This window comes from Oncorhynchus clarkii, chromosome 3 (assembly GCF_045791955.1).
Source record: "Oncorhynchus clarkii lewisi isolate Uvic-CL-2024 chromosome 3, UVic_Ocla_1.0, whole genome shotgun sequence".
Taxonomy (NCBI): domain Eukaryota; kingdom Metazoa; phylum Chordata; class Actinopteri; order Salmoniformes; family Salmonidae; genus Oncorhynchus; species Oncorhynchus clarkii.
The window spans coordinates 33,593,842-33,609,491 of record NC_092149.1 but is presented as its reverse complement, the minus strand read 5'-3'; the positions used below and the strand labels follow the sequence as shown (position 1 = coordinate 33,609,491).

The 15,650-nt window shown below is 42.9% G+C and overlaps 2 protein-coding genes across 2 annotated transcripts in view; one reads left to right on the top strand and one right to left on the bottom strand.

Annotated features, from left to right (window-relative positions):
- The first annotated feature begins 53 nt into the window (after positions 1–53).
- LOC139405930 (dynein, axonemal, light intermediate chain 1) lies at positions 54–4,272 on the top strand. The gene is made up of 6 exons (XM_071148382.1): positions 54–216; positions 457–593; positions 737–906; positions 1,148–1,326; positions 1,852–2,016; positions 4,139–4,272. The coding sequence occupies exons 1-6, from the start codon at positions 136–138 to the stop codon at positions 4,172–4,174; spliced, it is 768 nt and encodes a 255-aa protein (XP_071004483.1). The 5' UTR covers positions 54–135; the 3' UTR covers positions 4,175–4,272.
- A 506-nt stretch (positions 4,273–4,778) lies between these two features.
- The window catches only part of LOC139405929 (nucleolar GTP-binding protein 2-like), a 38,174-nt gene continuing 27,302 nt past the window's right edge, over positions 4,779–15,650 (bottom strand). The window contains 9 exon segments of the mRNA XM_071148381.1: positions 4,779–4,972; positions 5,143–5,225; positions 5,795–5,871; positions 6,417–6,514; positions 6,517–6,894; positions 7,478–7,585; positions 8,244–8,347; positions 8,350–8,386; positions 9,619–9,723. Coding sequence (XP_071004482.1) covers positions 4,829–4,972; positions 5,143–5,225; positions 5,795–5,871; positions 6,417–6,514; positions 6,517–6,894; positions 7,478–7,585; positions 8,244–8,347; positions 8,350–8,386; positions 9,619–9,723 — 1,134 coding nt within the window. The 3' untranslated portion in view covers positions 4,779–4,828.

Genomic DNA, 15,650 nt, shown 5'->3' with positions numbered 1-15,650 from the left:
AGCGCATGGAATTAAGTTGCCATGGTAAAAATAAACAATTAAACGTCTTCAATTCACATTTCAACAACACACATTCCTTGAGACATTACCTGCTACAACAAAACACTTTATGTGTAGTGTAATCAAAGTATCACAATGATTCCTCCGGCTGATTCTCTGCTGAAATATGACAACCCAGTCTTGGTGAGCAGAAACACAGAAAAGAAGTCTCCAAAGGTAGGATAACGTTAACAAAACACGTTTTTAATGCTGTCTGCTAACGTTAGTTACAGTAGCTAAATGTATCCATACAGTGGTATCTAACATACATTATGTCCACTGTCATTATTTTGAAATCAATGGCATGCCAATGTTCCTAGTGAGCTGTGAGAGATGTCAATCAATTATTTATTTTTTCAACAAATTGGCTGAAGATTGATGTTCTTCTAATCTAAATGATGTGTACTGCAAATTCAGGCACGACCCCTGAAAGTGGCTCCACAACAGCCTGCCATGACTGGCCCTGTGCCACCTCCACCCAAACCCAAGACCCCCTCAGCCGATACCAACAAACAGCAAACCGAGGAGATCCTCAATGCCATCCTACCACCCAGGTATTACATGACACGGACACATCTTTACTGATAACACCCTTCTCCCTATTTTTTACTCTTAGGGAAATTAACCAATATTCCCGGCTTCGCAAAACCTGAAATTTGGCAACCCTGTGTTAATCTCAGCTCTACCACTGTTACAGGGAATGGATGGAGACCAACCAGCTGTGGGTGCAGCAGGTGTCCAGCACGCCGTGTACCCGCATGGACGTGGTACACCTACAGGAGCAGCTGGATCTGAAGCTGCAGCAGAGACAGGCCAGGGAGACGGGCATCTGCCCAGTCCGCAGGGAGCTCTACTCCCAGTGCTTCGGTAAGGAGAGAGGGGAAAGCGAAATGAGATGCATGGATGGTAGTAATAGTAGAAAAGTGTGTTGGATACAAATCCTAAAAGCTGGACCAGTTTCCAAGAGGACCAAGATTAGGCTAGACTCAAGCTGGTTCTGAACTAAAAAGCAATTTCACTGGGTTTATTCTGTGTCTGGGAAACTGGTCCTAAAGAATGTTGCACTGTGAGTTTGTGTTTAAAACTCTAAGCCATTGATTGCCTGTAGATGAGTTGATCAGACAGGTAACCATCAACTGTGCTGAGAGAGGACTGCTGTTGTTGCGTGTGCGAGACGAAATCCGTATGACCATTGCTGCTTACCAGACACTGTACGAGAGCAGTGTGGCCTTTGGCATGAGAAAAGCCCTGCAGGCTGAGCAGGGCAAGTCTGACATGGAGAAGAGGGTAAGGAAATGGGTCACACAAACATTTTACACTTTTCTAAAAATAAATTAGCATTTTCCAACCTTTGCATCATTGTAGATTGATCTTTACATTTAGAATGCTTGACCTGTCTGCAGTGTCACTGGAAAACTTTTCAAGCAACCAAGCTAGTGTAGACCAGTAGAGGGAGCCATCTTCCTAGCCCTCATGGCTGCATTTACACAGGCAGCCCAATTCTGATCTTTTTCCCACTAATTGCGTCTTTTGATCAATCACATATAATCTTTTCACAGATCTTGTTCAGAGTTGATCTGATTGGTTTTAAAGATCAAATTATTGAAAATAAATATCAGAATTAGGCTGCCTGTCTAAACCTGACATGACGTCAGAGAACGCTCCGCTTTTACCACTTTTTTTTTTTACCACAGATAAAGCTAAAGATAGTGAATGAGGAGAAACAATCCAAGTGAATGGACTGCTGCACCATTGAATGATTAAAAACCTTTATTACCCCAAAGTGAATTTGATTTGCATCTACTTGTGTAGATCTCCGATTTGGAGAATGAGAAGCGGGACCTGGAGAGACAGGTTAATGAGCAGAAGGCCAAGTGTGAGGCCATTGAAAAGAGGGAGACTGAGAGACGGCAGGTAGAGGAGAAGAAACACACAGAGGAGATTCAGTTCCTGAAGAGAACCAACCAGCAGCTCAAGGTAAAGGCGCTCAGTCATCATCATTGTGCGGTCTTGCCAACTCCTATGGGCATTGTCGCACCAAATAAGGAAAGTCTTTGAAATGAAATCGATCCATTGATGTCAGTTGAAATATATTCACAAAAATATACATGCATTATCAAATGTGTTGGTACCAGCTGAAATTATCCCAGAAACTTTCCACATGCACAAAAAGCTTATTTCTCTCAAATGTACACAAATTTGTTTACATCCCTGTTAGTGACCATTCCTCCTTTGCCAAGATAATCCATGCACCTGACAGGTGTGGAACATCAAGAAGCTGATTAAACAGCATGATCAATGCACAGGTGCACCTTGTGCTTGGGACAATAATAGACCACACGCTCCCTCAACATTTTTGAGAGAGCATGCAATTTGCATGCTGACTGCAAGAATGTCCACCAGAGCTGTTGCCAGAGAATTTAATGTATATTGCTCTACCATAAGCCACCTCCAACAATTTAGAGAATTTGGCAGTACGTCTAACCGGCCTCAACCGCAGACCACGTGTAACCACGCCAGCCCAGGACCTCCACATCCAGCTTCTTCACCTGCGGGATCTTCTGAATCCAGCAAACCGGACAGCTGATGAAACTGGGTTTGCACAACTTTAGAATTTCTGCCCAGTTAGCTTATCTGCGTGCTCGTTGTCTTCACCAGAGTCTTGACCTGACTGCAGTTCGGCGTCATAACGGACTTCAGTGGGCAAATGCTCACCTTTGATGGCCCCTGGCACACTGGAGAAGGGTGCGCTTCACAGATGAATCCCAGTTTTAAACTGTACCACAGGCATTGAAGAGTGGGACAACATTCCACAGGCCACAATCAGCCTTGTCAACTCTACGCAAAGGAGATGTCGTGCTGCATAAGGCCAATGGTGGCCACACCAGATACTGACTGGTTTTCTGATCCACGCCCCTACCTTTAAAAAAAACTATATCTGTGACCAACAGATGCATATCTGTTATCCCAGTCATGTGAAATCCATAGATTAGGGCCTAATGAATTTATTTAAATTGACTGATTTCCTTATATGAACTATAACTCAGTAAATATTTGAAATTGTTGAATATTGCATTTATACTTTTGTTCAGTCTTCAGAACCCTTGACTTTTTCCACATTTTGTTAGGTTACAGCTTCATTCTAAAATCGTTTTTTTTCTCCTCAATCTACACACAATACCCCATAATGACAAAGCAAAAAAACAGGTTTTTAGAAATGTTTGCTAATTTATATATTTTTTTTAAATATATTTACTTAAGTTTTCAGACCCTTTACGCAGTACATTGTTGAAGCACCTTTGGCAGCGATTACAGCCTCACGTCTTCTTGGGTATGACGCTACAAGCTAGGCACATCTGTATTTGGGGAGTCTCTCCCATTCTTCTCTCAAGCTCTGTCAGGTTGGATGGGGAGCGTTGCTGCATAACTATTTTCACAACTTCAGAGATGTTCGATCGGCTGGGCCACTCATGGACATTGAGACTTGTTTGGCATTCACCAAACCCAGGTTTGTCTGAAGTGTGATTCATCACTCCAGAGAACGCATTTCCACTGCTTGAGTCCAATGGCGGCGAGCTTTACACCACTCCAGCCGATGCTGCTCGGCCATGGAAAACCCATTTCATGAAGCTCCCGTTGAACAGTTCTTGGTGCCGACTTTGCTTCCAGAGGCAGTTTGGAACTCTGTAGGGAGTTCCAGACTACACGCGTCAGCAACCGGCGGTCCCGTTCTGTGAGCTTGTGTCCTACCACTTCGTGGCTGAACCGTTGTTGCTCCTGGACATTTCCACTTCACAATAACAGCACTTACAGTTGACCTTGGCAACTCTAGCAGGGCAGAAATTTGACAAATTGACTTCTTGGAAAGGTGGTATCCTATGACGGTGCCACGTTGAAAGTCACTGAGCTCTTCAGTAAGGACGTTCTACTGCCAATGTTTGTGTATGGAGATTGCATGGCTGTGTACTCAAATGTATACACCTGCCAGCAATGGGTGTGGCTGAAATAGCCAAATACAAAAGTATGTGGACATCCCTTCAAATTGGTGTATGTATATTTGACAGATATTTTTAACATTTACATTTCTTATCCTTTACAGGCCCAGCTGGAGGGGATCATTGCCCCAAAAAAGTGACTCCTCCACTCCACAAGTGATCTATATCCAGCAGATTTCAGATGGTCCAACACAGCATTATGTAATAGAAGTCTACTTCATAACCATAATGCATTGCGTTACTATAGCAGAATAAAATAAAAAAATTAAATAATTTGTTCATATTCTTTATTTTATGGTATGACATGCATATTTGGATAAAAATTGTCACTTGATGTTTTTTTCCTCCAAAAGTGCAGTACATAACCTGGGTGCCAGTGTTTCAGCTCTCTAGCCAACTCCTTATGGAATTGTCATGCCAAATTTGACAGTTAGCAAAATAATGAAAACAGACTGGCACCCAGGCTATGCAGTACAAGTGTACTTTTTGGGGGGGATGACAGACCCATCCTTTCACTTCTCAGTGAAGCTCCATATGAGTTTAAGTAATAGTTTGACGAAAGTGATCAGTCACTTCGCTGAAGGTCACTCAGGATCAGGTTAATGCATCAAGCGATTCACTTGATTAAGAGGTTAATCAAAACCTAATTCACTCAATGTCCCTTCCCCAAATCACTTTACATCAAGATACCAAGGGTAGGTACCAAGATACCTTAAAACAATTCATTACAATGACAGGGTCATTAAAATAAATATTTATTAGAAATGTCCCAGTTTGGTCTCTTGGACCCCAGACTAGCGCTTCAATCTCTTGGCTTTCTTGCCCTCGCTGGGCACCGTAGGCATCTTTCTGTTCTTGTTCTTATTCTTGACGTTGTGCGTTTCGTAATAGCGCATTCCAACTTTCTTCACCTTCTGAGCACGATCCGTTGCTCTCCTCTGCAAGGGGGGGAAAGACAAATGAGGGAGATTTAAGCCTGAGGAAGAACAGTGCCTTTCTTCATTCCATTAACAATAGCGGTAGGGGAGCGGCCATCCATCGGAGGCGTCCAGTCTAGATAGATACCCCTCTGTTTGACATCAAACAGGCCTAAGTGAACACACAGTACCTGCTTGGATGTTAGATTTCTGTTTGGACGCGTGAGCTCCTCTGCCTCATCAGTTTTCCTCTTCTTGCCAACCTGTGTTACAGCTGAGGAACAAAAGGTTGGCCAGTAAGTGGATGACCCGTAGGCATGGAATCCCTAAAACACTTAATAGGACATTCCCATTCTATTTATATGGTTTGATTGCTTGTTTGGTTTCAGTTTGACAGTGGTCTTTGGCCAAATACCTACTCTAATTATACATTTTATCTGCTGCTATCCATGAAGACTTGTATAAAGTCTGTACTTTGTGTAAAGGAAAGTGCATGTTTTGCTAGAAGGCCCTTGTATTCTTTGATGGAATACATTTGCCGGGTTAGAAGAAAATAAATCCCATGACTGGAACTTAAGTTGATCTCAGATCAAATGTCTGCGGAGGGAAGTGAACCTCCCCTTTCATGTAAAAAAAAAAAATAATAATCATGACCATTATGCTTTTAGGGAAAGAGGATCATTTTGTACATGTATTAAACTGCAAGTTTGACCAATTCCAGTCCTTTTCAATTGGAAAAAGAATCCATATGACAGAAATCCGTGACAACTTTAACCCCTGCATTTGGGGTGTCAGGTAAGCCCACAAAGCAAAATCACTAATAAGTTGAAATTAATTTGCTACCTTTAGGTTGAGGGTTATTCGCCGCCTGCTTCACTTTCATGTCTGTGAGCACTTTGTCAGAGAGTGCCTTCGGAATCCTGAACAAAAAAAGAACAGTAGAAAGAGTCGTCACATATAATCTCATTACTCCCTGCACATCCAGACAGTTTAGTCCAGTTGGAATTCGCTGAGCCGACAATGGAAAGCAAATTGGCCGCAGACGACTCTTATTTGACGTTGTTGAGTGAGGGCGTGAGCTGAAGTTCACCAGCGAGAGAGACAGTTGGTGAGTCCGCGGAACATGACATAAATGGTGATGGAAAACCCCATCTATCAGACAGAACGGTATGAGTAGCTGCCAATCCCCAGGTGCCTGGACAGTGAAAAACGAGGCATGTTTCACCTCAAAGGACCTAGGCACCCTTCATCTCTCTATGGCTTCGTCCCAAATGGCATCCTATTTCCTACATGGAGCACTACTTTTGTAGTTCACTATATAGGGAATAGGGTGCCACTTGGGACAGAGCTATGCCGGTATTTTGGACAAGAATCGGGGTTGATGTGGGTTTATTAGAAAATAATAAAGCACATCTTCAGAACAAGACTGAAATGATAAGTGGTGGGGAGAACGGAGAAGACAAACCGGATGGCGGAGAAGCGCTTGAGTCTGGCCTGGTCTAGGAACTGCTTGTACTTTGCAATCTTCCCATCCAGCTCGCGGATAGTCTCACGCAAACTTTTTTTCCCTCCACCTTGGCAGGCTGACCGGCTGGGGTGGTGGCGGCACACTCAGCATCTCCCGCTGCTGTCTCCCCATCCCCCTTCTCTTCATCTCCATTTTCCTCTTCCTCATCCACGTCCGAGAAAACGAGGTAGTCGGTCTGCACGGGTGCCAGGTCTTCATCGTTGAACTCGGGCACCACATTGATCTTGCCGAAGTTCTGCCGGACGTTGGAGAGAATCTTCTGCACCTGCTCATGTTTGTGTTTCTGCTGCTGCTGGGCCTCCTGCTCGGCCGACACTGCAGCCACCACCTCCTCGCTCTGCTCCTCTGTTGCACCTTCTTCCTGTACACGCTCTGTAGCTTCTGGTGCCCCCTCCACTGGTAGTACATCCTTGTCCTGAAAACAACACACCAGTCAGTACAACTTTCATAATCATGGCTAGGTTCCGATTCTCCTGAAGTGTGCACTTGCACACTCATTCGACATAGATTTAAAAATTATGGAAACTCACTCCAGCCAATGCTTACACCAATCCAATGGGGAGAGTGCAAGTGCACACTTCAGGAGAAAGGTAGAGAATCGGGATGCATGCAGACCATGTGTACATTTCAGATTGAGTGGACAATATTGCCCACCTGCCATCTTGTTGCTCACCTGAGAGGACCACAACAGAAATAAGACATTGGGTTTTAGCCTCAATCATTTTAATGTATGCATTGTTGTCCCTGGCTGGAAGCAGCTTTATATATTTTTACTTGTCAAATAAAGCAAATGTAAAAAACCACTTGAGCAAAGAAAGTCAATGTGACCATGCTTGCACTCTTGCCCAATCTTGGCAAGGCCTGTGATGATATTTTACATTTAGCCAGAGGGTGGCAGACTATAACCAGAATATGTGCTAACATTGCTGTTGAGAATGTCTCTTTATTTTCGTCTGCGAGGGAGAGAGTTTTACTCCAGCTGTTTGTCCACCCCTCACCTCATGCTCTCCCTCACAGCCAGGGGGTTTTACGAAGAAGGGGATGCGTCCTCTCTGCCAGTCATTCAGCACCATTTTGGAGACACAGGGAAGGTCTGTCTCACCCCCCTGCAACAGATCATGCATTAGGGAAACATGAGACGAAAATAAAGTAGGAATAAATGGAGCGTCCTTCCATAGACTTTATGTGCCACTTGGGATTGATGGGGTCCAAATAAGCTTAGTAAGCTTCAGGGTCAAGTGTAGAATTTCAGACGGATCAAAAAAATGGCCCATACAAAAACAGAGTGTATGTTTAGGGAAGATCATTTTTTACCACTGACCTACAGCTTGTCAAATACACAAAGGATAAATCCTGAATATAACACACACCTTTCAGGACTAAAGTATATTGTGACATTCAAATTCCCTTAACCACAAAGAGTTATAAAGATAATTCAGACAGATGAAAGATGGTCAGAAATGAAGACAAGCAGCCCAGGCTATGTAGCCTGGTGGTCTCAGATCTGTGCCGTCTTGCCAATCCCTATGGTCATTAGCATGCCAAACAACAACCATAAGAGTTGGCTATGAAGCACAAACAGATCTGGGGTGACCAACAGCCTACAGACAATTACACTCCAGGGTTATGTTAATTAAGTACCAAATGAGACAACTGACTGCGACAGGGAGGGACTATCCGGTCGTGTCCAATAAGAAACACTTTTTGTTTTCAGTTCAAATGTTTTCCCTACAGTGTGCTTGAATTAATATGACAAGCCCTGACCTTAAGAAGTTTGCCCATGCGCATCGCCAGTTTCTCCAGGAAGTCCTCTGGGGAGCGCCAGGTGGGGATGCGGTACGTCTTCTGGATGTACTCTGGTTTGCCGGGATATGCTCCTCCGGGTTACGGATCTTCTCCACTTGCACCTGGGAAACAGCAGTGAAGCATACAATGATACAATTGTTAGGTTAGAAATGCTACAGGTTTAGACATGGAAGTATAAAAAAAACTATCAATGAGAAAGTTAAGACGCACTAATATCATACCCCCAAGACATGCTAACCTCTCACCATTACAATAACATGGGAGGCTAGCATTTTTGGGAGGGGGGGGTGATATTTGTTCATTTAACTTTCTCACCCATCATTATTCACTATACATTCAGGACTATCTGTAATCATGGTACCATCAACATTAATATATATAAGTGTTTAGAAACATTCTATTCACCATGAAAGTGACTCCAAAATTATACATTATTTACCTTTCATTTCTATTGGGCACAAAATTACCTGAAACGCAACTAAAACAAACAGAAAATCCATTAAATAAGTTTGGCTTCACAAGCTTGACGAAATCATTGCATGCTGGGAATATGGGACCAAATACTCAACTTTTGACGACCTTAATACACAAGTAAATTTGTCCCAATATTTTTTGTACCCTAAAAGTAATTTCCAAACAGATTACCCAACATGGATGAAAATACCCTCAAATTAAAGCTGACCATCTGGGCCTCCCGGGTGGCGTAGAGGTCTAGGGCACTGCATCGCAGTGCTAGCTGTGCCACCAGAGACTCTGGGTTCGCGCCCAGACTCTGTCGCAGCCGGCTGCAACCGGGGGGTCCGTGGGACGACGTACAATTGGCCTAGCGTCTTCCGGGTTAGGGAGGGGTTGGCCGGTAGGGATATCCTTGTCTCATCGTGCACCAGCGACTCCTGTGGCGGGCCGGGTGCAGTGCACGCTAACCAGGTCGCCAGGTGCACAGTGTTTCCTCAGACACATTGGTGCGGCTGGCTTCCGGGTTGGATGCGCGCTGGGTTAAGAAGCAGTGCGGCTTGGTAGGGTTGTGTTTCGGAGGACGCATGGCTTTATTCACACCTGTACAGGAGTTGTAGCGATGAGACAAGATAGTAACGTCTGGATACCACGAAATTGGGGAGAAAAGGGGGTATAATTCACACAAAAAAAGCTGACCATCTGCACTTTAACCATTTCAAATCCAAATTGCTGGAGTACAGAGCAAAAACTATTTCCCACTGTCCCAATACATTGAGCTCACTGCATAACCCTGCCTGCTCAAATAAAATAATAAAAAATGGTTTACTACAAACAAAACAACCATATAGATTATTGATGGAGAAAAATAATAACATACCACTCCTTTCAACACGATGTCGCTCTCGCTGTCTTCAGAGGGGTAAACTACACCAGGGCAGTCGATGAGGAAGATGCGTCGCATCAGGGTGATGTACTGCCACACCTAGAAGAAGAGACCGGGCCCAAGATCAGCTAAGTCACAGGGTCTAATGACTTTCTACTCAGAACCTATTCACAATAACTCACCGGTTTGGGACAATTACATTTAATTTGATAATGTAGCAGAAATTAAGACCCTACTGCATAAACAAACAAAACAGATCTTAATCTACTACCCCCCATAGTACAAAAGTTGAACTATTGTATTCTGCCATTAGCGGGAAAATACCATTATCAAAAGGGACCGCAAATGCGATTATGCATTTAATGCTTTTTTATAAAAGGTGCATTTTTATGGTGAAAATTATCTTCCTCAAACTTGAAACTTCGTTCTACAGTTGCACCACTGGTTGCATCACCGCCTGGTATGGCAACTGCTTGGCATCTGATCGTAAGGCACTACAGAGGGTAGTGAGTACGGCCCAGTACATCACTGGGGCCAAGCTTCCTGCCATCCAGGACCTATTTAATAGGCGGTGAAGTGGAAAGCCCAAAATATTGTCAGAGACTCCAGTCACCCAAGTCATAGACTGTTTTCTCTGCTACCCCTCGGCAAGCGGTACTGGAACGCCAAGTCTAGGACCAAAAGGCTCCTTAACAGCTTCTACCCCCAAGCCATAAGTCTGCTGAACAATTAATCAAATGGCCACAGACTATTTACATTGACACCACCACCCCCATTTGTTTTGTACACTGCTGCTACTCGCTGTTTATTATCTATGCATAGTCACTTCACCCCTTCCTACATGTACAAATTACCTCGATTAACCTGTACCCCCACACACTGACTCAGTACCGGTACCCCCGTAAATAGCCTCGTTATTGTTATGTTATTGTGTTACTTTATTTGGTAAATATTTTCTTAACCAACAGTGCAGTTCAAGAAGAGTTAAGGACTTGTAAGGAACCATTTCACGGTAAGGTCTACACTTGTATTTCGCGCATGTGACAAATAAAGTTTGATTTGAGTATGATTTAAAGTCGCAAAAAAAGGCATGCATTGTTTCTTGCCTTATACACTGGGGCATCATTCACAAGTGATAGGCTAATATTGTAACTCAAACTATTCTTGATTTAAATATTCTTTACATATACTAACTAAAATCTGAAATGTATTTGGATTTACAATGGACCATTACCATGCACCTGTCTCGAAACAGGGGGGGGGGAAATATGTAATCTATGCTTAAATATCAAATGGAGGATGCTTTTCCAGTGGTTCATTTTCATGCCCGCCAGATAGGCTATACTCCTGTTGCAAAGACAAGCAATGTGCTTAATACTAGGAAAGTTGAGATATAAATATAGTAGACCTAGCCTTTAGAAAGCTGATGGCTTCTATTAAAAATAAGAGGATCCCATCACTCTGTTTTCTCACAATTGCATTGCCTATAGAAATGTTGCAGAACATGAGCTCTCATGAAGTGTTTGATGATATTTTTGATGACATTTGCATTGTCAGAGTGATTAAAAGGACAGAGTGCTGAGTACCTGGCAGTTAACGAGTTTGGTAGGCTACTAATGATCATCAGCCACATCAGAGCTTGGAGAAGCCTAATTAGCATGACTAAACGGTCACAAAGAATTTGACTACCTTCAAGGCTCATGACCGCCGGTGTGGCGGTAACACGGTCACCGTAACAGCCCTAATCAGGTCTACCACCGTCGTGTCGTCGGCAAACTTAATGTGTTGGAGTCGTGCGTGGCTAGGCAGTTGTGGGTGATTTGGGAGTACAGGAGGGGACTAAGCACGCACCCAGAGGGGCCCCCATGTTGAGGGTCAGCGAGGCAGATGGGGCAGTCCATCAGGATCTAATTTAGGTCTGATTTAGGTTGTTTATCTACTTGCCCAGAGTCAGACGAACTCATGATTACCATTTTTATATATCTCTGCGTGCAGTTTGGGGGTTGAAGTTAGCTTAGCGCAATTGCTGGAAATCTTCCGGTACAGTAGCCAGCTCCTCTCAAAAGCAGGGGAATAAACCTAACTACACCAAAACTGGGTGGTTGGTCATTTATAGTCTTACAAATCTATACATAGTAATCAATATTTTATACATTTGTTAATTTCAATGATCATCAATCAAACAAAACTAGATTCTATCTGCCTCATTCTCTGACCAGTTGTTGCATAGAGATTTAGAGATAGCAATGTTGTATCGGTCTCAATGGCTCTGCCCGTGTGCTTACAGACGCTATAAATGGGACAGATAAAAGATTACTAGCTCTATAAATCTCTATGCAACAGGGAAATAATGAGGACGTGGATAGAATCTCAGATCTTATGAATATCAGTTGAAATTAACTAGATTGTTTTATCAATGCTAGTTAACCTCTTGAAGCTAGGGGGCACTATTTTATGTTTGGAAAAATAACGTTCTCAAAGTAAACGGCCTATTTCTCAGGACCAGATGCTAGAATATGCATATAATTGACAGATTAGGATAGAAAACTCTAAAGTTTCCAAAACTGTCAAAATATTGTATGCGAGTATAACAGAACTGATATTGCAGGCGAAACCCTGAGGAAAATCCAATCAGGAAGTGCCTCTTATTTTGAAACCCTTCTGTTCTTATGCATCCCTATTTCCCATTTAAAGGGATATCAACCAGATTCCTTTTCCTATGGCTTCCCTAAGGTGTCAACAGCCTTTAGACATAGTTTCAGGCTTTTATTTTAAAGAATGAGCGTGAACGACCACATTGCGTAAGTGGATAGTTGGTGCCTCTCAGAGTGAGTTGTGCGCAAAAGAGAAAGGCGGCCATTGTTACTCCCGGTCCTAGTGAAAAGCCAACTGTCCCGGTTGATATATTATCGAATAGATATTTGAAAAACACCCTGAGGATTGATTATAAAAAAAAACTTTTGACATGTTTCTGTTGACATTATGGATATAATTTGGAATTTTTGTCTGCGTTGTCGTGACCGCTCTTTCCAGTGGATTCCTGGGCATAACGCACCAAACTAACGGAGGATATAAAAAATATCTTTATGGAACAAAAGGAACATTTGTTGTCTAACTGGGAGTCTCGTGAGTGAAAACATCTGAAGATCAAAAGTAAACGATTCATTCGATTGCTTTTCTGATTTTCGTGACCGAGCTACTTGATGCCTAGTGTACATAATGTTATGCTATGCTATCGATAAACTTACACAAACGCTTGTATTGCTTTCGTTGTAAAGCATAATTTCAAAATCTGAGAAGACAGGTAGATTAACAAAAGGCTAAACTGTGTTTTGCAATATTACACTTGTGATTTCATGAATATGAATATTTTTTAGTAATATTATTTGACCGTGGCACTATACTACCGTAATTGCTGGACTATTAAGCGCACCTGAATATAAACCGCACCCACTGAATTATTAAAAAATATGTATTTTGTACATAAATAAGCCGCACATGTCTATAAGCCGCAGGTGCCTACCGGTACATTGAAACAAATGAACTTGGTCACTATCTTCCTCCTCCTGTGCACTGAAACCACTGAAGTCATCTCCTTCGGTGTCGGAGTTGAATAGCCTCAGAATTGCTTCATCCGATGTTGGATCGTTTTCATTGTCGCTCTCGTCACTTTCATCCGGAGGCAAATACCCCGCTGAGCTCATGCTGCCCCTTCAACACGCAGCAGTCCAGCCTTTCGAAACCCGTTGATGATAGTGGATTTTTTGACAATGCTCCACGCTGTCAGGACCCACTGGCAGACTTGACCATAGTTGCTCTTCGCATGCAGCCCGTTTTAGTGAAGGATTTCTCCCCACTTGTCATCCAAGCCTCCCACTGAACAAGGAACGCCACCTTAAATGCACGATTTACACTGATGTCGAGTGGCTGCAAATACTTTGGGCCATCTGCTTTTCTTCCCTCTGAAAGCTTTTGTTGTCTTTTTGCAGTCAGTTCCTCACGCTGCTGTTTCCAACGTCTTATCATCGACTCATTAAGGCCAAGCTCCCGTGCAGCAGCTCTATTTCCTTTTCCAACAGCCAGATCGATCGCCTTCAACTTGAAAGCTGCATCATATGCATTTCTCCGTGTCTTTGCCATGATGAGGGTGACAAAATTACTACCGTAATCAGAATGATGGGAAGTTTGAGCGTGCTCGATTTACGTCACATTATGTGACGGTGCTCAGTTTTTGGGCGGCATGAATCTTGTGAAAGCGGGAAAAATCCATAAATTAGCCGCGTCATTGTATAAACCGCGAGGTTCAAAGCGTGGGAAAAAAGTAGCGGCTTATAGTCCGGAAATTACGGTATTCAGAGTTGCTGATGACAATTATACCGGATCCGGGTTGGGTGGTTCTGAGAAGTTAAGGATACTATAGTTATCACGTTTCACATTGAATTTAGAAAACTACAAAATGGTAAGACCTGTTTTTAATCAAACTCTCTGCACACAAGCTTGTTAGCTAGCTCTGGTCTAGCTTTCAAAATCCAGGTGGCATTATGTGTAATGTACTGGAAACAGTGTCATGACTAAGGGCTGACTCTGGTCAAACTTTAGTTAAGCCAAATCTCTGAAATTCAAAGACATTAAAGTAGGTATAATTCTGTAGGCCTAATTCAGATAATGCATGTCATAAGAACAAGATGCCCAATGCTCTCGTCACCCACAACATTTCAGACCCTACACTACGTGCACAATTATTAGGCATGTGAGTATTCTGATCTTAGCATTATTTCTATGCACATTTTCCAACTCCAAACCATATAAACTTGAATGCTTATTGGATTTAAATCATTTTCAGGTGATATGTATTTGTGTAATGAGGGAGGGTGTGGCGAAAGTGAATAACACATATCAAGGTGTGCATAATTATTAGGCAGCTTCAGGTAAAATGGGCAAAAAAATAGATTTAACTGACAATGAAAAGCCAAACATTTTAAAACTCCTTTCAGACGGATGCAACGCTCTTGAAATAGCTAAACTATTGAGGGGTGACCACCGGACAATCAAACGTTTTGTTGCAAATAGTCAAAACGCACGGAGAAGAAAAGATGCAAATGAACTGCAAAAGACTTTAGAAGAATTAAACGTCAAGCTACCAGGAACCCATTATCCTCCAGTGCCACCATATTCCAGAGCTGAGAAGAATTAAACATCAAGCTACCAGGAACCCATTATCCTCCAGTGCCACCATATTCCAGAGCTGCTGCCTACCTGGAGTGTCCAGAAGTACAAGGTGTCAAGTGCTCAGACACATGGCCAAGGTCAAGAAGGCTGAAACACCACCACCACAAGTTGAAGCATCAAGATTGAAAAATCTGTCTTATGGTATTTTTTTTTTTTTGCCCAAAGGTTTTATGGACAGATGAAATGAGAGTGACTCTTGATGGACCAGATGGATGGGCCCGTGGCTGGATCAGTAATGGACACAGGGCACCACTTTGAGTCAGGCGCCAGCAAGGTGGAGGAGGGGTACTGGTATGGGCTGCTATCATTAAAGATGAGGTAGTTGGACCTTTTCAGGTTGAAGATGGACTGAAACTCAACTCTCAAACCTACAGCCAGTTTCTGGAAGATTCTTTCTTCAAGCAGTGGTACAGGAAGAAGTCCTCAGCATTCAAGAAGGCCATGATCTTCATGTAGGACAATGCTCCATCACATGCATCACAAGTACTCCACTGCTTGGCTAGCCAGCAAGGGCCTCAAAGATGCCCGAATAATGACCTGGTCCCCTTCCTCACCTGACTTAAATCCTATTGAGAACTTCTGGGCCCTTCTCAAACCTGAGGGAAGACAATACACCTCTTTGAACAGCATTTGGGAGGCTGTGGTTGCTGCTTCAGCAAAAGATGATTGTGAACAGACAGACTATGGATGGAAGGCTCATAGCAGTTATTTAATATTTTTTGAAGGCCAACATTTTTATTTAATTGTCATTTTGTGTTACTTATCTGTTACACTTACTCTAAAAATGTAGTATAAAC